Here is a 24,034-nt window from a genome sequence, read left to right as displayed (position 1 = left end):
ATGGAATATGAACAGCATGCTTGAAGAAATTGTGAAACAAGTATTGAAACTTAAACATTGCGATACTTGTGATGAGTGTTTGGGAATTGACTATTTTTAGTCAGATAATAACTTAGCGTTATACTCTGGAAATGATAATCTAAGGAGAAATGGGGGGGGAGATGATGTAGCAATAATAATTGGAATGTAACACAAAATATGAACAAATAATTTCAGTGAGACTCCATGGAGAACCTATCAAAATAATCATAATGTAAGTTTCTGTTCCAACTATAGAGGCAGTAGAGGAAGCAATCAAATCAATTTATGCAGGATCCCAAGAAGAGATTGATCATGCACCAAGACGAATCATGTTGCGAATCATCAGTGACTGGAATTCACTGAATGAAATTAGAATGAAAGATTGTTGGAGAATTTGACTGGGCCTCAAGAAATGAAACAGGAGAACAACTTATCAAATTTTGTGAAGCCAATGCAATCAGTTCTTTGTATCCATGGGGGTTCCATTCCAGACCATCTCCCAGTGGATAGCAAATTCTGCAAGACCTCAAGTCCAATGTGCACACAACTGCGTGCATGCGCCTCCATTGGGGAGAATGGAGAGGGGTCATCCACCGATGTGCCAATCAGCAGATGGCAAGCCCATGAAAGAGAAAAGATGACTAGTTTTTTCATTAAAAACATGTTCTTCAGGCAGTGGAACAATCAGCTATATATGTGGACATCACCTAATGGCACATCTAGAAATCGAATAGACTGTATAATTGGAAGCTGAAGATGGAGAAGCTGCATTCTATCCAGGAGCAGATTGTGGCATAGAAGGAGGAGGGGCCTGCTTACATGAATTTCCAGTACCATGAACAGCCATATCTGGACAAAATGCAGGTTTGTGACTAACATTGGCATAATTTCTTTTCCTCCTGTATGATTTTAATTCGTGCACAGCTCTCAATTATGATGCAGTGTAATGTATAATATACATGTTGCAAGCTTTCAAAGCTTCTTTGACTTCTTAATGCAGCAAAGGTGTTAAAAATTATACAGGAGGGAAAAAATGATGGTTAGTCAGAGGCCCACATTTTGTCAAGATGTTGGTTTTTTGTTCTTAGTTAAGATGGTATGGAGAAGAATGTATGCAAGTAGGTCCCTCCTTCTTCTGGACATGTGGGTACTAGAAAACAAAGCTTCATAATGTCCAAGAAATAAAATTTAAATTCCATTAGCAATACAAAAAGATGTTTCCTTTGAGATCCAGTTTGTCTCCATCCTTTGTGAGGCTACAAGCACCTTTGTTAGACAGAGAACACTAAATTTCTCAAGAATCCTCTGTGCTTTTGCACCAGGAAAACTTCTACTGTGCACCTAATAGTACCTAAAAGTTTCTTGATGTAAAAGTATGGAGGCTTCTTGAGAAATTCAGTGTTCTCTGCCTAACAAAAGAATTATATTTTTGTGGATGTACAAAATTAAATGTATTTATAGTAGCGTTCTAAATATTTTATTGTGCTGAATGGTTTGAGCACTTCATGTAATGCCATTTGAAATCTGCAAGGTGAATGTGTTAATGTACCCAAGATGGTCTTATTCTTGGAAAACATTGTAGTTGTTTAATTTGTTAATAAATATACAGTTAATGTAAGTACAATTAATGCAAGAAATTGGCAATGAAACAAACTAAAACCAAAACACTCATCAAGTAGATAACTAAGGATATAAGGGAAGTAATCCAAGAAAATAGAGGTAGATATTACTGGGAGAAACCCTCTCTAATCAGCAAGATTACTCATGAAGACACTCATATAAGCATTACTTTCTCTTATTCAAATCATATGTATTGAGAGTGGCAAAAATTGAAAATCTATACATGTGCATGTTGAGCACATCCGAGTTGAAATAAATAGCTGAAAAGTCTTCCTTCCAATCCTTGAACTGTTGTTAAGAGCTAGAGAGACATTATAGCATTTTGTTACAATTCCTTACTTGTATATACTAATGACAACCTAGTGACCCAGTTTATATCACTGGCAAAAGGTAAAAAGGTCACCCACAGAAAACGTTATGTATTCTTAGCAAGTGCACATATGCAGAAATGCATTTCTAAAGCCCTCAACCATTCACGGCTTGCAAATATCTTTTTTTAAAACATCCAAAAAACAAACCTTGATTTTGCAATTTTATATGAGGAACTCCATTTTACTATAGCATTGTATATAATGGGACTTGAGCATCCACAGGATTCCTGGAACCAAACCCCAGCAGATACCAAGGGCCTACTGTATGTTCATTACCTTCCAGAAGCTATGTTGAATCCAGGGGGGAAGTGGGAAAGGCTAAGACAAAGCAATGTTGCTCTGCAGAAGCCTATAATGGTTGTGAGGTGGTGGTGGTTCGTTTCTCTCTTTCATCCTCACACTATTAAATTTACCTTGTTTTCATTGTGCGGTTATTTTAATTTGCTTACTTACTACATTATATTCCATTTTATTTGTATGTTGCAATCTTTTTCTTATTTAGTGAAATTGCCACGGATCTTAGGCTATTGGAAAAAAAATAAATCCAGTTTATAAATAAATAAGAACTTTTCCCCTTCCCTTGCACTACTCTTATATTTATTAGTAGTCTTAAGTACTAACGTTTCTTGTTCATTTAAGAGTATTTTATTTTTATTTTATTGCTTATGTTTTTGATTTACTTACTGATGGCCCAAAAATCTTCATTTCATGATCTTAAAAATATAGTAGATAAACAGATCAGACTGAAAATTCAGAACCCACTTGCTTATTTTTGAGTGGTCTTATTTCATTTCCAAGTGCTCAACATCCATTTTGGCTGTTAGAAGGAAAGATTATTGAATATATGGCTTAGTCATACAAAAAGCCAATGTTGGTATAGTGGTTTGAGTGTTGGACTGTGAATCTGGAGACCAGAGCCTGAATCTCCGCTTGAATATGGAAACATGTTGGGTGGTCTTGGACAAATCACACTCTCTCAGGAGCTGAGCAGACAAGCCAAGATAGCATGAGCCAAGCCTGAGTCAGCGCATCCACCGTCATGCAATGGATCCTTGATGGCCATGTGCCCCTTAGCTTCCTCTGCCGTTCCCTCTACTGAGAAGAGCCCCATCTCAGCATCTGAAGTGGAAATAGGGTGCCTGGCTATACCCAAGTGCCGAAACCCCCTTTCTACATCAGAGACCACAACAGAGGTCTTCTCAGTAGAGGTGACAGCAAAGGAAGCTAAGGGGGCATGCAGGGCCATCCAATTCGCTGTCTGGGGATTTTGGCTTGTGTTATTCAAATAGAATGAAATGAGGCCAGAGGGAGCATAGGCCTTTTGGCCTATGCAGACAGCCCCTCGGTCTGCGAGAAAGATGAACGCAACCCCCCACACCACCCTGAACAAATCTTTCCAAGAAAATCCCATGATAGGGTCACTGTAAGTCAGAATGATTTCAAGGCACACAACAACAACATACAAATAGAAATTTATGTAAACTTTTGCTTTGAAATGAAAATTTCCCATGACACTTTCCATGAAAATCTTTTTTTAAAAAATCATAACCAGAATTGTTGTTATTTAGGAGATCTTTAGTCAGTGTCACACTGAAGGTTTTTTTTTTTCATTGTGTTTACAGCCTTACCCATACCTTTGAAGTCCTAAATAAGAGTATCCAGTCTCATGGCTTACTGCTATATTAGGGAAGGAGTTGCATCAGTGAATTGTACTTGAAATACTTTTTTCCTGCTAGAAAGACTTAATATTTGAGATTAAATAATGTTCACTGTCTTGTTCAGTATGCATGAGATCAATTTTTTCATGCTTCAATATAGGTGCAAACTTTACAGACAACATTATCTGAATCTCCAGTGATGACCAGCCCTTCTCAACGCATCCAAATTATTTCCACAGATTCCTCAGTAACTTCACCACAGCGCATTCAGGTATATACTTTTTGCCAGTATAGTTTTACCATCTAACATTGTCCTTGTCTTGTAAAGTATTCTTTAATGGTTCCACATTCTTTTTCTTAAAGATTTTTCCTTATGTTGAATTTAATCATAATTTTTGTGTAGTTATTATCTGGAGACACTTCACAGGACAGAGATACTAATAGGAAAGTAACTATTACCTAAAAATTACTGGGTTTCATTTCATTAATGGACTTCATATTTTGTAGATTGTACATGCACTGAGAAAATTCCCTGTTGCTTTACTATCAGGGTATTTATGCAAATAAAAGCTTTTCAATTTTGCTGGAATGTTTTGTGACTTGTAATGTAATGGTTTATGTTATGGCATTGGAGGAAAACCAACACCTTTATAAAGTTATGGTGAACTTCTAAATGACTAAATATTTTCATTTTTGCTATAGATTGTCACAGATCAACAAACAGGGCAAAAAATCCAAATAGTGACGGCAGTGGACTCCTCAGTATCCCCAAAGCAACAATTTATATTAACTAGCCCAGATGGAACAGGAACAGGGAAAGTGATATTGGCATCACCTGAGGCCTCTAATACCAAGCAACTTATCTTTACCACCACAGATAACATTGTGCCAGGCAGAATACAGGTAAGCAATGTGATTAAAGAAGGGTGAACACATCAGCCATTAGGCAATAGACATACCCTACTTTATTCTGTATTTTTGTATTACTTCACTGCTATTTCTTTAGCTTGGTGTTCTGTCCCTTTCCATGCTGATCACATTTCCTTTTCTCCTCTTAAGAAGGACCTGAACCATCTCATTTCTTTTTTACCTTTTTCATGTTGCATGAATGGGTTTCTGCTGGGATAACTGTTAAAGATTAGAAGAGCTCTTTCTTAATTTAATTTAACATTGAATGATGCTGTCAATCTTATGATGTTTCATTTTAGATTGTGACTGATTCGGCCTCTGTTGAACGTTTGTTAGCTAAAACTGATGTCCAGCGACCTCAGGTTGTAGAATATTGTGTTGTGTGTGGAGACAAAGCATCAGGTATGTTATTGTAAAACAGATGTTACCTACCCTTTAGGGCCAGTGTGTGTACTTGGAATTTTGAACAATTATCAATGATGTGAAGGGGTATCAATTAAAAAAATGATTACTGTGGTACACTTAGCCAGTAATATAATTCCAGTTTTACGAAAAGGCAAATTAATGAGGCTAAAAGACAAATAACTCATTATGTCTCCTATGTACCAGAAAGAGTTTGGCAATAAATTCCTAAACACAAAGAAACTCCTTTGAACCTTTCTCTCTTTCAATAATAATAATAATAATAATAATAATAATAATTATTATTATTATTATTATTATTATTATTATTATTATTATCCTGCTTCTCCAAACAGATCGAAGCAGCTAACAATAAAAGCATCAGTAAAATATAAGAACAACTTACCATCATTGTATCCCAAACCCTCTCATCCACAATAAAACACAATTAAATTGTTAAACAGTTATTAAAAATAGGGCAGAGAAAGTTAGAGCAGTTGTTGAACAATTGATTAAATTAATAAGAGATTGCTGGAATATTAATCTAGAAAGGCTTGTCAGAAGAGGCCTTCCTTCATCTCTTTTTCTTTCCTAATCACTTACCCTACATTTTAAATACACAAAATACACTCTGCTTCTAGGACAAATTTTGCTCCTAGTGATTCTCTTTCCCCATGTCTGTGTATTTCAAAATCATATGTGCCACGTTCCATCTGCCATAGAGAAACCTCTCTTTCTCCTTCACTACTGGATCAACTTACAATCCTCTCTAACTCCATCCCTTTTTATTTTGGCCCTGTTGGATCACCCTGCTTCCCCCACTTTGATTGATCACACCCAGTTCAACCTTGTTCTCCTTTCCTTCTCGCATTCTCTAAATTCAGTCCCAGCCATCTCCCACAAAGCCTGGTTTCTCATGTCCTCCTCTCACTTTCCTGGGTCATTCCCAGTCACCTGTGCATCCCTCACGGATGGGTGCAGTTCTCCATCCTGCTCTCTTATGACTACAAAGCACAAGCTTGTAACAGACATACATTTTGTCAAGTTTACAGTTCTCAGAAAGTTCGTTCTTTGCTGTTATTAGGGAGGCATTGCTTAGCACTGAGGTCTCCAGTAGTCCCAGAGGTTTCTAGTAGTCTTCTCTGAAGATGCCAGCCACAGATGCTGGCGAAACTCTTCTAGAATATGGCCACATAGCCTGAAAAACCCACAAAAAAATTATGGATTCTGGCCATGAAAGTCTTCACAGACCCAGAGGAGTTGGGCAGCACCACTAAAATGACTCTATATGGGGAAATGGTTCTAATTAGGGCAGTGGTTCTGTCTGGGTGTTCAAGGTAGCAAGATGGTACAAGTGAAGATAGGAAGACTCTGATTCTGAATGTGTGAGTTAAGCCTCAAATCAAGGCAGGGTATTTCACAGAGAATGGGCAGCTTAGAGCCATACAACCGACTGTGTAAGTCTCTGTGGTTTTGTGGAAGGTATATTTGATTCCCTTAGTAGATGTTTGAACTCAAAGAACAGTTTCAGAGTTCAGGCTAAGAAGACAGGAAAACAAGAGGTGACATATACCAAATTCAGTAGATTACTTCTGAGTTAATAGAACCCTTCTTTATGCTCCTGACCTTCTTGGTTGGGGTTGGATTGGCTGATTCAGCATTACAAAACCAGATTTCCATGAGGCAGAACAAGTAGAAGTTCTCAGAACAAAAGAAGGGATGCCCCATGAAGGATATCCACGTAGTTCCTCAATCTGATGATCTTCCAGGAGGTGAATGTTGGAGGGCATTTCCTGCCAAGGATTGAATTTGCTTATTTATGAGTTATTTATGGGTTATTTATTTAATAATTAAAATGAATCCCTGTGTGTATTTATCTTCAAGTAATCTCTCAATTTATGCCAACCCTATGCATTTCATCGGGTTTAGGCAAGGAATACACAGAGGTAGTTTTTCCAGTTTTTTTCCTGTGATATATAACCTACAGCACCTGGTATTCATTGGTGATCTCTCTTCCAGTTACTAACTGAGCCTGACCCTACTTAACCTCTAAGATCAGGATATTTAGGCCCTAAAATATTTCTGGTTGTTTTGTCCCTTCAGGTCATTTCTGAGTTGCAGTGGCTGACCTAAGATGAGCCTGTCACAGGGTTTTCTTGGCAAGATTTATTCAGAGGGGCTTGCCTTTGCTATCTCTCTAAGACTGAGAGAATGTGACTTGCTCAAGGTCGCCCAGTGGGTTTCCATGGCTGAGTGGGGATTCGAACCCAGGTCACCCAGCGTTCTAGTCTAACACTCAAACCACTACACACTGGCTCTGTAAATGTTTCTATCCCACCCTGTATCAGAAGATCTTGCTAATACAATCAGTTAATTCTTTTTCAAACAATTACACATTGAAACAGCTCAACAGTAAAAATAGTACCCACAATCCAGTAGATTAAGAACAAAGCTGTGATGTTAGTGTTTCCCAGATGCTTGGATAAATAACCAGGCTTAACTTTGCATCAATGAGTGGCTAATTCTAGTGCTAATCAAATGAATTGGAAACTATAAAATCACCTCTTGGGTTGCTTCAGTATGGTTTTAGAGTTCAGGAAGGTATTTTCTGTAGATCTTGAATCCCCATTGTTTTTCTGCTCATAAAAGGTCAGCTCCTTCCATTTGCATTGCTGTACAGGACATGCCAGTCATGAGTTTCAATTACTATTAAAGACAGGTAGCTAGAACACTACCATAAATATTGCTTTGTTTCTAATTCTCATGGTCTTTTGAAGCTTTTTCCAGAACAAAAAACTTAAGACAAGGTGCTAGGGTGATACCAGATATGGCATATGTAAAAGCTATTATGGCACAGTTACAGTAAAAGCTATTTTCAAGTTGAATCTCCCTTATCCAAAATGCAAATTTTTTTTTGGATTTTGGAATACGTTTATTTGCATAGGGAGAACTATTGGGAGTTCCAGTCCAGCAACATAAGGAGGACCATACAATTGCTCCCTCTGCCATCATTTCCAAGGATAATTTTTCCTTTATAATTCAGAATTGGTTTATGCCCTACACAAGGAAACTCTTTGTAATGCTGATGCAAAATTTTTTGACAGGACCAGGCAAAATGGGATATCTGTTACTAGTCTTGGAGTAATTGTGCTAGCGTAAGCTCATTTCTGGGCACAATTCAAAATGCTGATTTGAATGTTCAAAATTTTACATTACTAACTGTTGTCCACAGAAAACGAACAACTAAACTGGTCTTTTCATGACCTCAAATATCTTGGGCCTAGGGCACTTTAAGAATCACCTTCTTTTGTACAAACTGGCTTCTACTTGAAAAACATACTCAGATGGTTTTTTTCAGATTTTTTACCTTCAAACATGAGTTGGATGGTCATATGAGATAGGGCATTTTCAGTGGTGATACTATCTCTGGAATGCTTTCCCAAGGAAGACTCACCTGGCATCAGGAACAGGTGAAGATCAAGTGAAGACACGATTATGTGTTCATGCCATTTAGACTTTTAAAGCTCTTTTAGACTGTACATTTATTCACCTAACTTGAGATTGGTGTAACTTTGGCTTCTTGTTTGGGTATTATATTTTACAAAAAAAATTATGGTGCTTTCATCAATTGCTAGATGCTTTGAGAACCTTCATGCTGACAAGCAGGAGAAGAAATGTTATCTATTATAATAAAGAAAAGGAAGAGGAAACCTTCCTTCCTAGTGAGGAAATACAACCTCCAAATGGTCTACAAACCAACCAAGAAAATCCAGCAAATTCTGCACTCAGTAAAGGACAAGAGAGACCCTCTCACAGCGACAGGAATTTACTGCATACTGTGCAGTTGTGGATAAGTCTACGCAGGATCACCAAACCTAATGTTCAAACATGAATCAAGGAACACGTGAGAGACTGCAGACTGGGTCACCAGACAAATCAGCAGTAGCAGAACACATTATAAACCATCCTGAGCATAAAATGCTGTTCGAAAAACACTGAAATTCTGGACCATGCCAACAACTAGCAGTCAGAATGCACAGGGAAACCATTGAAATCCATAAACACCTGGACAAATTCAACAAAAAATAAGAATCTTTTAAAGTGAACAAAGTTTGGCTACCAGTCCTGAAAAACACCAAAACCAAGACTCAGCCCATGAAAATGAAAACCATCCAGGGTGGGGGGGTTGTTTCCCAGCAGACAGTGGATCATTAATTAAATAGACACCCTGAGGCTTTGCCATTCAACAACAGAACAATACACAAATTAACAGGTAAATCTCTTCCTCTCAACCAACAGTATATATACCCCACTCTCTTCCATGCCAGCATTCTCTGAAGATGCCAGTCACAGATGCTGACAAAACATCCGGAATAAACTCTTCTAGAACACTGCCTCACAGCCCGAAAAACCCACAAAAAATAAGGGAAGATTTTGTTTGTCAGAACCACAGCTCCCAGATCTTCAAATTTAACCACTGAAACATTGGAATGCTTACTAAGGGGGAAATAAGGATGTGCACCTGCCATGTTATTTGGGTTTTTAAAAATTCTTAAATGTAATCAATTTAAATCTGTCTTTGTATTTAAAATTGACAGTAGAATCTTGAATCCCTAGGTGACAGATGTCCTTAACCAGCACAAAAAATTGCAGTCAGAGTTGAGAAGTCCAAAGAAGGAGGAGTCCAGGCTCATGAGAATTAATCTGACAAAGTTATAAGGCCATCACTTTCTCCCTTCTGTTACACAGCCGCTGTCCCCATCACAGGAATGAGCAAACAGCCTGAAGAAATACACCATGATAGTGGGAGTGCCCTGCAGCTTTAGAAGCCAGAGCTTCACACAGACAAAGAGAGTGCAATGTGTCCAATTTGTGACAGCTGCATAATTGTGCTTAAAGGGTTTGATATATCAAGTTGAGGGAGGTTCCATTCTGTTAGCAAAAGGTAGTACTTTTGTGTGTTTGTGTGTTCACATGTGCAAACTCACACTACAGCACTGATTGGTTTAAACACAAAAGTATCCCAATTGAACTTTAGTGGAATGGCATAAAACAGGTGGTGTTACTATGTAAAAAAAACCTCTTCAAATGCTAACAAATGCTTTGAATTTTAAGAATTTATTTCTGAAAAAAATGTCATTTGTGAGATCAAATGACATATAGCTAAAATTCAGTTTCAAAAAAATATAAGGATTAAAAAGCAGACTAAAAGATCAGTTGAATGATATGTCCTCCATATTATTTTGAAATCAACTTTCTTTGTCATGTTATTTGTTACATTCTTCATGTCTTTCCTCCTTTTAAGGTCGTCACTATGGTGCTGTCAGTTGTGAGGGATGCAAAGGCTTCTTTAAAAGGAGTGTGAGGAAAAATCTGACCTATAGTTGCCGTAGCAACCAAGACTGTATCATCAATAAACACCATCGAAATCGCTGCCAGTTTTGTCGGCTAAAAAAATGTCTCGAGATGGGAATGAAAATGGAATGTGAGTCCAAAGTACACAGAATAGTGGATCTTTGTCTAGCAGGATTATAGGGGCTTGTTAATTTTTTTGATTAACATCTGTTTCTTTTACTCTTTGATACTTTTTTTCCTTAACCCCAAATCAAAATTTCTTTATTCTTTTATCCTCTGAACTTCAGCCTTTCAGTTATTTTTATTTGTGCACATTGACAGTGCATTAAATCCTCTGTCCTGCACACAGTTACTTAGGAAGCAATCTGATCCACCCACAAGTGAGTTGATAGACATCAAATTGTATCATAAGTGACTGAAAATGTTTTGCTGGTACAGATTGAACATTCCTATTCTGAAAATCCAAAATCCAAAATGTTTTAAATTTATTAAAAATATTGTATGAAATTACCTTGAGGTTATATGTATAAGGTGTATATGAAACATAAATGAATTTCATTTTTAGACGTGGGTCCCATCTCCAAGATACCTCATTTATGTATATGCAAATATTCCAAAACCTGAAAATATCAGAAACACTTCTAGTCTCAAGATTTTCAGATAAGGGATATTCAGCCTCTATAACAAAATATTAGTGGTTGAGTTTGATGATACTTTGGTCAGAGCATAAAATTAAAGGATAGGAATGCATCTTGAGAGCAACTATTTTGAAAATGACACCATGTTAACAAAAAAGAGCAAGATATATGTGCGAGTAGCCAAACAGTGAAGCTGGACGCAGCTTGGTATGACAGTGCTGAGTAAATTAACACTATAATCCTGTTGTTCATTTCAGAGTGAACAGAACAGCCAAAAATGTAAGGCCACAAAACAGTGAGCCCATTCTTAACCAATTAAAAGTTATTTTGTACTTAGCAACTTTGCTTGATGACCCTACAGGGTCTGCAGCTATTGAGTCTTCAGGGCCAGAACAGACCAGCAGCTTAAGCTGGCTTCAAGCCATTTTAGGGACATGATGTTTACACACGCCAAACCCCCAGGTCACCCAGAAGTCGTGCCGGCAGTTACATGCTGGGCAACTTGAGGGCAACTTGGGGGCATGGGGTTTAGATGCCATATGCCCTGGAGCTGGCGAAAAGCCAGCTCTAGAGGCACAATGGATTTTTTGGCTCCTATTTGGGGCAGAGGCTGGCTGGATTGGGATTGCAATCCAGCCTTAATTGTGGAGGCTCTAAACCACCCCATCAGGGTCATCTGTTTCGCCCCTCAGTTGGTTATAATTCCTAGCACATAAAAGGGAGCATTTTGATATGAACATAGATAGCTAGAAAATATCTAAAACTATGGACAGTATTTCTAAACAGCTTTGTATTGATATAAAATACTGTAGATAACATTGAAATCCTATGGGTCGCTACCCATCACTATGTCTGAGATCATCTATCAACTATCAGAATTGCAAACAAGTCTTGGGTTAAGCTACTCTAAATTGAGACTTTACACAAGCTGAAGTTAGACTTTAATTATTATACTTTTTATAATCTTTTGGAGGAATGATTTTATCATTCAAGTATCTGCATTGTGATCTAGCTGTACAGAGTGAAAGGAAGCCTTTTGATGTGCAACGTGAAAAACCAACCAACTGTGCTGCTTCAACTGAGAAAATTTATATCAGAAAGGACTTAAGAAGTCCTCTAATAGCAACTCCAACTTTTGTAGCTGAGAAAGATGGAGCTAGGTAAGTCCAAAACGGATCTTTTTGAGCTGCTTGTAATTTAGAGTTCTTCTTACAGAGACAATACCTTAACTCACCTAACTGTTGTTTTGTGCCTTAATTTCTGACTTGTGGCAATGCTCTCAGGTCTTTTCTTGGCATAATTTGTTCAGGAAGGGTTTGACTTTGCTTTCCTCTGAAGCTGAGAGAGTGTGACTTGCCCAAGGCCTCTAGTGTGTTTTCATGGACAGGCAGGGATTTGAACCCTGGTCTCCCAGTGCTGTTCCAATACCCAAACCACTGCACCATGTGATTCATAACTACAAAATAGTATTCAAGATGTAAATAAGTTTTGAAATAATTGTTTTATCCTTGTATATTCCACTATTATAATGTATCCAGTATCCACTGTGAAGTATTCCATTTGTGCTAGGATTCTACATATATTATTTATTTGTTTGTTTATTTATTTTATCAATACTTTCTCTGAATATGGAACCCAAGATGGCTCACAATTTGAGTTCAATTGTATTTAAAATTTTATATAATCAGAAATCATAGCTGTTATCTTTTATTTAGGAATGACCATAGTTTTTCAGGACACAGTATAGCTTACTAATGCATCACAGGATCTCACCTCAAAGGATTTCTACTGTCAAGACTAGAATGACTGTAAATTCTCTGCAGCTCTCTGATTGTAAATTCCTTGCAGTAGAAACTTGTCATGTGCAATTCCATCTCTATTGTATCATACATAAGTTTTGTGCATTATTGTGCTTTCCTGTTACAAGCTGTATATAACTCTTTGAAACAGCATATAAGGAAACATAAATATAAGGAAAAAAAGAGGCTGGGAAGATTGGCATGCCTATTTAGATGAGTGCAGTTTTGCCGATATGACAATTTAGTTATTATTCTCTCCTTAAACATTTCTCCATTGCCACCCAACCCAAGGCAAGCACAACAAATAAAAGCAGATAAAACAATTAAAAATACATATTGAAAGACTTTTAAAAGAGTTTTAAAAACCACAACTAAAATAATCTCAGATACGAACTATGGTTTTGGGACCAAAGGCCATAGAAACAAAGCAGTTTTGTTACACTGGAAGCTCAAAAATGTGAAGCCAATTTAAAATAAAAACACTAGGTTGATATATGCTAGTACAGTAACAAAAATAAGTTTTTGCAGTAGGTAAAAAAAAAAGATCATTACTGTACTGTCAAGCTTCAAATAAGGAACTGATTAAAAATGACTTGACTAGACTCCAGGTGCATCAAAGGGGGATGACTTATGACATGCACATGTGGTCATTGTTCATTGAGGCATGTAATTTGTATGTCAGCTTTTCTAGAAAAGCAATATCCTAAGCCCTATTTACTCTGTCTTTGGCCTGAAACAGACAGGCAGAAAAAGCAGCTTCTGGCCCCTTTGGGGGCTGAGCTGCACATGATGCATGCCCTGAAAGCGGCTGGAAGCCATGCAGGGAGCACACCTAGAGCACTCAAATGTGGAAGAACTGGCACAAAAAGGAGCAGCAAAAAGCTGATCCTACTGGCAGCTGGGTTGGAGCCCGTGGCGATGGCCCAGATCGGGACCAGGCCTGTTTTCTAATTTACTCTACTCCTAAGTAATTCCAAGATCTGACTTCCAAGACTGATCTCAATTTTCAAGATATTTCTATAAATTATTGGATGCTGGACCTTTAAGGTGACTACTAATAGATGTGCAAACATCTTCAAAATAGGTCAGCATTCTTGTACTGACCATTTTTGTATTTGCCTGGCAAACTTTATAATGTTTTAAAGTCAAGGCACCTTGGTTTCTGGGATTTTTCTCTCATTTTTTCCCATCATGATTAGGACATCATTAATAAAAAGGTTCTATAATATAAATAGCTTCCGAGTTGTCAAATTGATTTGACTCGAAGGCAGTTAACAACAACAACAACCTTTACTTGTACAATCTGGGATGATTTACAAAACAGAAAATCAGTGAAGTGGTTGGAAGTAGGTACTTTTCTTTAGAAAAGATCAATGCATAGGAAAAACAGTTAAAATGTGGTTTATTATTCAATTCACCTAAGGGAAATCCTCTGTTTTCCTTTTAGTTTTATTTTCTGTCTCAACTGAAAAGCATGACCGTTAATTTGAAATTTGGAACTGCAATACCATACATTTTAGATAAAATGTATTGTGCTGCTTTTGTAGATCTGACCTTTCTGTATAAAGTTCTCATGTAGCTTTTGCCAAGACGAGTGCTTTTGTTTGTCTAGTAGAAGAAGAATAGTCTGAAATCGAAGTTATAGCTTAGATACTTGTATTTTGACTATGGCAATTTGTTCAAATAGAGAATTTTACAGAAGACCACTGTGGTAATTTTTTGTCTCAACTATTTTATTAGTGGCTTATAGTTATTCAAGACAATTTGCTTCAAATCCTTTGCCAGGAAATTTTCTAGATATTTAAAACCTGAGGAACATACTGTGCATATATACACAAAACCACAAGTCTTGGCATATATTTAGAAATTTTAGTCGAAATCTTGACCCATAAAACATGGGTTGACTTACCCATGGGTCAGTGAAAGTACTGCACTTTAACTCTTATATGTAAAGAGGAACCTTCCCCTTCTCTGACCAGAGTGGCAAAAGGCAAGAGCTTAGTCCATTTCAAAAAAACCTAAAAGAAGCACTGACCCCCTCTACTCTCTTCACCAATGCACTGGGCAGGAAAATGGCTTTGGCTCTTTGGTGCTTCACCTCAGAAGAGTGCCAAGAGACAAGCTATGTGTGCCTTTTCTTAATCCCAGCCACACCTGGTCACCTCATCCTCCAATGCAATTTATGCCCTACTATGTGTCATCAATGCCCTTCAGCACTCTACATTTGGCAAACAGGCCAGTTCCTGCTCTAGAGGATAAATGGGCATAAGACAATAGGAATGGGATTACATAAATACAGGTTGCAGAACATTTCAGTCTTCCTGGGCATTCCATCTTACATCAGTGGTCCTTGAACAAAAATTATAAAGAAAGATTTGAAAAAGAGATAACAGAGTTGGAATGTATACACAAACAACAGTCCATCATCATTGGGTTGAACAAAGATAATGGCTTCCTGGCACACTACATACATTTCAACACTATCTAATATCCATCCTTATGAGGTCGCCCTTGACCAGTTGATTGCACCTCCTCTCTGTTTCCAACACTATGTTCCAATCTCATTCATATCGTTATCTACTCTCCTTGACTTTAGGTAACCTCCTTCCCCCGCCTTTGTCCTCCAACTTAAAACTGAACTTGCCACCTACAAGATTTGAATTTCAGTTCATATTTTCACGCACAATTGACTTATATTAAGTTTGTCTCTGGACTCTCCACTCCACCCAATGCATCTGAGAAAATAGGCTCTAGTCTATGAAAGCTCTACCAGCTTCTTTCTTTCAGCTAATCTCAAAGGTGCTACAAAATCCTTTTGTATTAGGAAAACATTTCATGATGAGAGCAAAATAAAAGTAAAACAATTGGACCCAAACTTTATTTTATAAACAGAAAGGCTGTTTCTGTTTGCAAAAATGTCAATAATAGATCAGCAGCTCCTGCTGGTGAAAAGGTTGTTTATCCCAATTCATTTTGCAGCTTGTCATACTCTTCCTGAGGGTCCCTCAGTCTAATAGAGCAGACTGTGAGAGGTGGGGGAGAGGCTGGAGGTGGAAGGGTAATTGATAATGCCTTTTCCTCTTCCCTGGAATTGATATATTTGGTGAATAGAATTCCATGTACAGGATCCCTGGATCAAAGCCTGTTGTGTATACATCGGTAGGAGAGCAATCTGTATTCATATTGTAAATACAGTTTCAGTGAAGATAAAACCAGAAGTTATCAGAATAGAAAAATCTTTCAGAATTGAAAAGCACAATAGTACTGCTTATTATATGTAAGAAAATGTTGTGTCTGATGAATAACATAATACTATTCATACTTCTTTCCCCACTCTTGGACAGATCAACAGGGCTTCTTGATTCAGGGATGCTTGTCAATATTCAGCAGCCACTAATACGGGAGGACGGTACAGTACTGCTGGCTACAGATTCTAAGGTAGCATTCCTTAGATTTCATTGTACATTCTCATTTTGTAGTTTCATCATGTTGATTCCATATTATATGGGAACATACAAATTGTTTAATTACTTCCACCACAAGACTTAATGCAACATCTTATAATGCTCATATGGAGTAGAGTATATTCCATTGTTGAAGAATAGGCTTGGCTTAATCAATTGGCAACATTTATGTTAATTTGCTTATTTTATTTATGTTTTCACTAATTTTTTGGTTCCTCCCTCCCATTTTTATAAGCAGCTATAGCATGCTGTGAAAGAGGCATAAATGTTTTTAAATGAACAAATATTCATATAATTTTTTCACTAATATGTATATTTTTTCCTTTTCCAGGCTGAGACAAGCCAAGGTGCCTTGGGGACACTAGCAAATGTTGTAACTTCACTTGCCAGCATCAGTGAGTCACTTAATAATGGAGACACTTCAGAAATCCAGCAAGAAGACCAATCTGCAAGTGAGATCACTCGGTATGCACTTTGCTTTAGTAGCTTACCTTAAGTGGTCCATGGTCCATTATAAAGTTATTTAATGGACTATAGTAAGATGTATTAATAATAGGCTATTGATAATAAGCATTGTCCTCTTTGTTAATACTACAGTCTAGTGTATTTTTGTCTAGGTTTGCCTTCTATCACCGACCTGCATTACATTTTTGCATTTTCTGAAATTGTTTGTCACTTCAGTTGATAGGATTCTACGAAATTCTACAGAATGGCCAAAATGAAATTGGCACTAAATATAGCTATGATAAAAGCGTTTTTGTATTTTCAGTTTCTCCTTCTTGTTTTTTCCAGTCTCTGTTTTGGTTTCATGAGAGTAGGCATTCAGATAGTAAGTTCTGTTAATATATACAGTGGCCTGGTTTCTCTGTGATAGAAATATCAGTGGCTTTATCTCATTCATAATACATAAATATATTAATAGGAATTGGAATAAACTTACCTGACAGTCTTAATCTTACCTGCAGGGCATTTGATACCTTGGCTAAAGCGCTTAACACTGATGGTGCAGCAGCTCAGAATGCAGCAGATGGGATGGATCCTACAGGTGGCGGGAATATTCATGTAATCAGTAGGGATCAGTCTACACCAATAATTGAAGTTGAAGGGCCCCTCCTTACAGACACTCATGTGACATTTAAGGTGAGTATTTCCTTAATACGTTTTAGCAAGTCTGTCATTAAGTCTTTTATTTTTTTTATAAAAAACTTAAGTAAAAATAAGTTAGTAAACAGTACTTTTATTTTTTGGGGTTTTTTTTAGAACTAATTACTTTATTAGAATAATTTCACTTAACATCCAGGGTATAATTTTTAAAAGCAGAAGTGACTGTTTTTCAGGCCATAATACTAAATTTGATATAAGTCATCTTGTATGCTTTCTGACACCTACTGAGACATTTTTATTGGAAAGGCCTATGAGTTTCACATAATTTGACAGCTGGACACATTGCCTGTTTATAAAATTAAGGCTTTATTAGTTATCTGCCTGATTCTATTCATCTGTAAACTGTAAAAATGATAACTTCACAATGCATTCCTAATTTTCAAACTTTTTTACATTCTAAGAGTTTTATGTATTGTGTTACCTTTTGAAAATCTATAGCCATAAAGAAGCACTACAAATTTTACTTTACACCAAACTATTATTTTACTGGTACATAGTGTGCAGTTTAATTTTATCTCTCATTCAAGTCTGGGTTGATGTCTTTCATAATAACTCATAAGAAAACTTAATTATTTGAATGTTTAAATAATTAACTATGTCAACCACATGGTATTTGCAGTAGAACAGCCTAATATGTTGTGGTTTTAAAGAGATGTGTTGGTCTGTTTCAGTATAAGAAGGAAAAGGGGAAGAAGTTTGAGCAAGCCACACCTTGGACTTTAATTAATATACTTCAGCATAAGCTTTCATGGACTTCGGTTCACTTCATCAGATCCCTGCTCCTTGCCTTCCCTAACATGTTATTGTTTCCAAAAGTAATATATTAATGGTTTTGAAAGAATTTAATACAAGTGAACTTGTCTTTCCTATTTTGTTACAGTTAACTATGCCTAGCCCGATGCCAGAGTATCTGAATGTTCATTACATTTGTGAGTCAGCATCCCGGTTGCTTTTTCTTTCTATGCATTGGGCAAGATCTATTCCAGCCTTTCAAGCACTAGGGTAAGAAGATGATTTCCTTTTCGTAAGGAATTGTTCAAATTTCCTCAGTTTGTACTAAAGGTCAAAAGTGTAATTATTTCATTTGCTGAGCTGAATTCATGGCAAAGTCCACATTTTCAAATTGCTATAAATTTGAAAAACAAGATTGCCTAAATTGCGTTATAACTCTAAACAGGAGTAGACTGGAGTGTAAATCCATCTTATGACTGTGTATGGTTTTTTTTCCATCATTGTAGAGATTGGTATTCCCTCATGCCCTCTGTAATGACTACAGTCCTGTTGCAGCTCTCACCTCAGCCATGGCATGACTGGTAGAGAGCAGGGGGCAATTGGGAGAAGTGTCTGGCAACATCCTCCTAGCCAGACAGAATTATTCTATCTTCGGCTGAGACTTTTGGAGGGCCCCAGCAGATCTTAGTAGGTGATGTAATTCTGTATCAGGCTATAGAGACACAGGCGCATTACAGAGTGCCCAAAATGGGCGCTCTGCCGGCGCTGCCGGTTGCTGCATCCGGGAACCGCAGCGGTCAAACTGTGCGGTTCCCGGACGCACCAAAAAGAAGCCACAAAAAGCAGCTTCTTTTTGGGCCCGGAAGTGGCACCACAAGTGGCCAGTGGCGCACTCACAATGTCACTTCTGTTGCGGGACGTGCGGACGCTATGTGTCCGCGACGTCAAGATGGCGGCGCCTGTGTAGAACGGGCGCCGCCATTTTGTATGTCCCCAGGATGTACTAGGGTTAGGGGCGTGCGTAAAGCATGCCCTTTCCTAACCCTAGTACGTCCTGGGGACGTACTTTACGCCCATGCGGAACGGGCCGTAGCTAGACACTTCTCCAAACCATTTTCCACCAGCCATGGAATGGCTTTGGGAGGCTGCAGCAGATTGACAATAATTTCAAGGGATGTTGAATGAGAAGCTGTAACACAGTTCCTCATGCAGAACAATTACACCGTGCCATATAGGATCTCAGCTCATAGTCTACTCTGAGCCAGTGTAATGTAGCTGTTTGGTTGTTAGACTAGGACTCCAGGAGACCCAGAATTCAAATCCCAACTCAGTCATGGAAACCCACTTGATCACATTAGACATTTCACACACTCTAATCCTCAGAGAAGGCAATGACAGACTGCATCTGAACAAATCTTGCCAAGAAAACTGCAGAATAGGTTTGTCATAAGTCAGAAATTACTTTAAGATACACAAAAACAGTAACAGTTCCTTTAGTTGGGACTGAGAATTGGATTGGGGCAAATTACATGTACAGTGCACCCACGCCACACGCGGAAGCATTTTACGTGGTTTCCAGCTTACGCAGAAGCCATGCAGGGAAGTACAACAATGGCATGTGCGCCACTTGCACGCACCCCATTATTTCCTATGGGGCTCGAGCATAGGCAGATTTCCCTTACGCGGGAGGATCCAGAACGGATCTCCCTGCATAAGGAGAGTGCCCACTGTATTTATTTAGACTGCTTACATTCTACATTGTAATCATGGGAGTCTCTCAAAGTGGGTTACAAAACATTTACACAACCCAGTCACATTCTCAAATGTAGTATCATGAATAGACACAACAAGGTGTTTCTATGATGGAAGGATTATTTAGGCATCATTTCTTGTCTTCATTTTCAGTCTTTGGTTTTCCCCTTTGGCTGTTACATATTAGGCAAGCCCATTGATTAATTGTTAAGGGATTTGACAATGTACTAAGTAAGTTGGAGCATCTGGAACTCATTCAAACCTTGAAGGACCAAGTCTTCCTTCACAATTGCAAGGCAATAGTTCCATGTAACCTACTTTACCCCCCCCCCCCCGCAAGTTAATTTTAGGTTTATTCTTTTTCTTGACTGGTGGTGTGTGTGTGTGTGTGTGTGTGTGTGTGTGTGTGTGCCTGTGCATGCATGTTGGACATTTTACCCGTTTTTTATTTATTTATTTATTTTCATATTTTTTTTATTCTACATTCTCTGATGCAGTGGTTCTCATTGTTGTATGGCACCATTTATGCTATGTATTTTTGTTATGGTACTGAATGTTGGAGCTGTGTTAATTTACTGTTACCAGCTTTGGGATATTCTCTGTATAAGTGATGGATATTAGCATTCTGTTATTTGGTGGGTGCCTCAGACAAACTATTTGTCTGCAGGTGATGCACCTAGGTTCTTGGTGCTCTAGGGTAATCACATTTGGGTTCCTAGACAAACTATAGACCTATAAAAAACCACACAACTCTTCCTCAATCACTTGACATAGGTCACATGAACCTTTCCTTTTCATCCCATTTATTGTCTCCCATTTAAATGTCTAATTTTAAAAAATGTAAGCCGCTCTGATAGCCTTTTGGCTGAAGAGCAGGGTATAAATGCTATAAATAAATAAATACAAAAATAATATTGTGCCTTTATAAATATATAAATACATTTATTTATGCCTTTATAAATATGAAATAATATTTTAATAATAACAACTTTCCCTATAGTTTTTCTTCGTCCACCACTACAACAATATCCTTCAGAGTGTTATCCTCTCTTCATGTTTGACTAGCTTTCCCTTTAAGTCTTCTTTTCCATTATTACACCTGCATCCTTCTGTTTTATTTCTCCTTTGTTTTTACCGTGCCCTTCTTCATTTCTTTTTAGGGCTTCAGCTCTCTTCCCTGCCAATCCTTTTATGGACTCTAAGCCCTTTTTAAACTCTGTTCTTCTTATCGCTGAAAAATGCCTTGGGTGTCTAGGTAAGGACCACATTGTCCAGCAGTATTCTGTTTGCCATGCCATGGCTTCTTCTTGTGGACCCTTAAAATCAGTGCCTTATCTCAAACTCCATTGTTGGTAAGACTTTCTCAAATAGCCATGAATAGGTCCCTCTATTCAGCATTGGCCTCTGTTGTTAAATCTTACTCCTCTTCAAAGTCCAGAACATGGAGCATGCTGCTCTGCGAGCCTGAATTGGCCATGACATGTCAGGAGTTTGGTACTAATTTGGCAACAATCATGCATTGGTTATAAGTCTCATTGGCTATCTCCATTCATGTAGCAAAGGAACCTTTGCCCCTATCACCAATAACTCCTAGCAGGAAAGTGGCTTGATCCAGCCATGTTCAGCCTGAGCATAAGAGGCTAGCTCCACCTCTTGAGATGTCACAGGTGAAGAACCAAAAGAAGAAAGATATGAAGAACAAGAGTAAACTAAAGACCAAATCAAAGAGACTGGGGGACTTCTGTTGGAGTGAGCTTCCTTAATCTGTTCCCTTAGTATCAATGTTTGCTCCAGCTTCATTCACCCCTTTGGTACTGACATTTGCTCTAGCTTCATCCACTTTCTCAGTACAGTGGTACCTCGGGATACGAATTACCCAGCTTACGAATTTTTCGGGATACGAATAAATCCCATAGGGATTTATTGTTTCGGGTTACGAACGTTTTTTCGGGTTACGAAAAAACGCCGGCGCTGTTTTAAATGGAGCCGCGGCAGAGCCGCGGCTTTTTTTCCCATTAGCGCCTATGGCAATTCGGGTTACAAAGGTTTTTCGGGTTACGAAATTAGCCGCGGAACGAATTAATTTCGTAACCCGAGGGAGCACTGTAGTGACATTTAGTCTAGCCACTTCATCTGCATTGATTATGTTGACATGCAGCACTGACAATCTGGTTGTAGTAGGCAGTCTCAACCAAAGCCTAAGCATAGTCCAAATGACATCCATTATCCAGAATCTCAGGCCTGTTACAGACTGCCAAAATAAAGCTGCTTCGGGTCTCTTTGGAGGTATGCTATTTAAATGATGCATTGGTCCTAAGAGTCCAGAGGTCACGCCAAAGCCACACTCCATTCCTAAGCACTGGAGTGCAGCTTTTGGTGCAGCTTCTGGATTCTTAGGATGCATGCATCATTTAAATAGCATACCTTCAAAGAGACCCGAAGAAGCTTTATTTTGGCAGTCTGTAACAGGCCTTAGCTTACTTTCCTGCTCACAGGCCTTTCATCAGTCCTGATTTCCAAATGTTGATAACAACAACAGTCTGCTTCAAGGGATAGGTTTCCATACCTGCGAGAATGATCTTGCTCTAATTCACACTTCTCTTACCGATAACTATTGGTACCAAGAGGATTCACCTCATACTTCAATCTCTTCTGTTTGTCACAGACACAAACTCTATTGTCACAAGACTCTGTGGCCTTACCTCCCCTATTCTGCATCCTTATAGAGACAGGTATCATTAGCAAAAGCTGCTACACCCACCATTCTCTGCATCAGTGGTGCTGCCAGAGTTGATTCAGGCTTCCTCAACATTTTGACCCTCCACTGTCTCTAACATTGTGTCTATAGACACATTTTCCTTATGTGTACATGGTCTGCGTGGTGGGGCAGAATATACCACATATACTAGTGTATAAGTGGAAAAAATTATTCCGGGTGTTATCAGTATGCTGATGACACCCAAATATATTTCTCTATGTTCCGGTCATCAGCGACAACGGCAGATGACATCTCTTCCCTCAACCAGTGTCTTCAGGCAGTAATGGATTGGATGAGGGAAAACAAGCTCAAGTTGAATCCAGACAAAACGGAGGTACTTACAGTAGGGGCCCCTAATCCAGGTATTGGGCTGCAACCTCCAGTGCTAGAGGGGCTCACGCTCTCCTCGAAGGACTGCGTTCACAGTCTAGGTGTGCTTCTTGACCCATCGCTTCAGATGAGGAATTGGGTGAATGCGATGGTCAAGAGCACCTGTCATCAGCCTCGGCTGATACGCCAGCTGTGCCGTTTCCTGGGATAGGGTGACCTTGAAACTGTAGTAAAAGCGCCGGTAACCTCAAGACTTGATTTGTGCAACGCACTCTACATGGGGCTACCTTTGTGCCTAGTCTGGAAACTCCAGTTGGTACAGAATATGGCAGCCAGGTTGGTCACAGGAACAGCAAGGAGTGACTATATAACACCAATATTGAAGTCACTCCACTGACTGCCTATCAGTTTCCGGGCACAGTACAAGGTGTTGGTTATCACCTTTAAAGCCCTATATGGCTTAGGCCCAAACTATCTAAGGGATCACCTCCTTCCATATAATCTGCCCCGTACACTCAGGTCCTCTGGGAGGAATTTACTACGGCCCTTAAAGACCAAATTGACGTCGACCTCCCAGAGGACATTTTCTGCAGCCGCTCCCAACTTATGGAATGGCCTGCCAGACAAAATCCATCAAATGACCAATCTAGAGAGCTTTTAAAAAGCCATTAAAACAGATCTCTTCTGGCAGGCCTTCCCAGAATAAAATACTCAGCCATGAATAAGACTTCCCATTTATCAAACTCTGCCCATGGTTGTTGTCTGGATTTTAAAATGTTAGTTTTAGTTTTATACTGTTTAATCTTGTTTTAAGGGGGGTACTGTGTATATATGGATGTATTTTAGTCTGTTGTATGCAGCTTTGATTGCTTGGCAAAAAACGGGATAAAAAGATTTTTATTTATTTATTTATTTTATTATTACTACAAAATTGACCCCAAAAACCTGGATCAACTTATACACAAGTCAATTCGGTAATTGTTCACTCCCCAAAACACTCCAGAAGGGGCAGCTGTGCTGGGAAGATACAGGAGGAGTGAATGCTCCCTCATCAAGCCTCT

The 24,034-nt window shown here is 38.5% G+C and overlaps 1 protein-coding gene across 1 annotated transcript in view; it reads left to right on the top strand.

The window, feature by feature from the left end:
- The window catches only part of NR2C2 (nuclear receptor subfamily 2 group C member 2), a 71,366-nt gene that overhangs the window by 22,197 nt on the left and 25,135 nt on the right, over positions 1-24,034 (top strand). Inside the window, 9 exon segments of the mRNA XM_042451486.1 lie at positions 3,831-3,941; positions 4,373-4,573; positions 4,879-4,981; positions 10,287-10,466; positions 11,987-12,134; positions 16,118-16,211; positions 16,569-16,702; positions 17,203-17,377; positions 18,282-18,403. Of these exon segments, the coding sequence (XP_042307420.1) occupies positions 3,831-3,941; positions 4,373-4,573; positions 4,879-4,981; positions 10,287-10,466; positions 11,987-12,134; positions 16,118-16,211; positions 16,569-16,702; positions 17,203-17,377; positions 18,282-18,403 (1,268 nt within the window).

This window comes from Sceloporus undulatus, chromosome 2 (assembly GCF_019175285.1).
Source record: "Sceloporus undulatus isolate JIND9_A2432 ecotype Alabama chromosome 2, SceUnd_v1.1, whole genome shotgun sequence".
In the NCBI taxonomy this organism is placed as follows: Eukaryota; Metazoa; Chordata; class Lepidosauria; order Squamata; family Phrynosomatidae; genus Sceloporus; species Sceloporus undulatus.
Note: the sequence above shows the minus strand (reverse complement) of the source record. Positions and strands in the feature narration are given on the sequence as shown.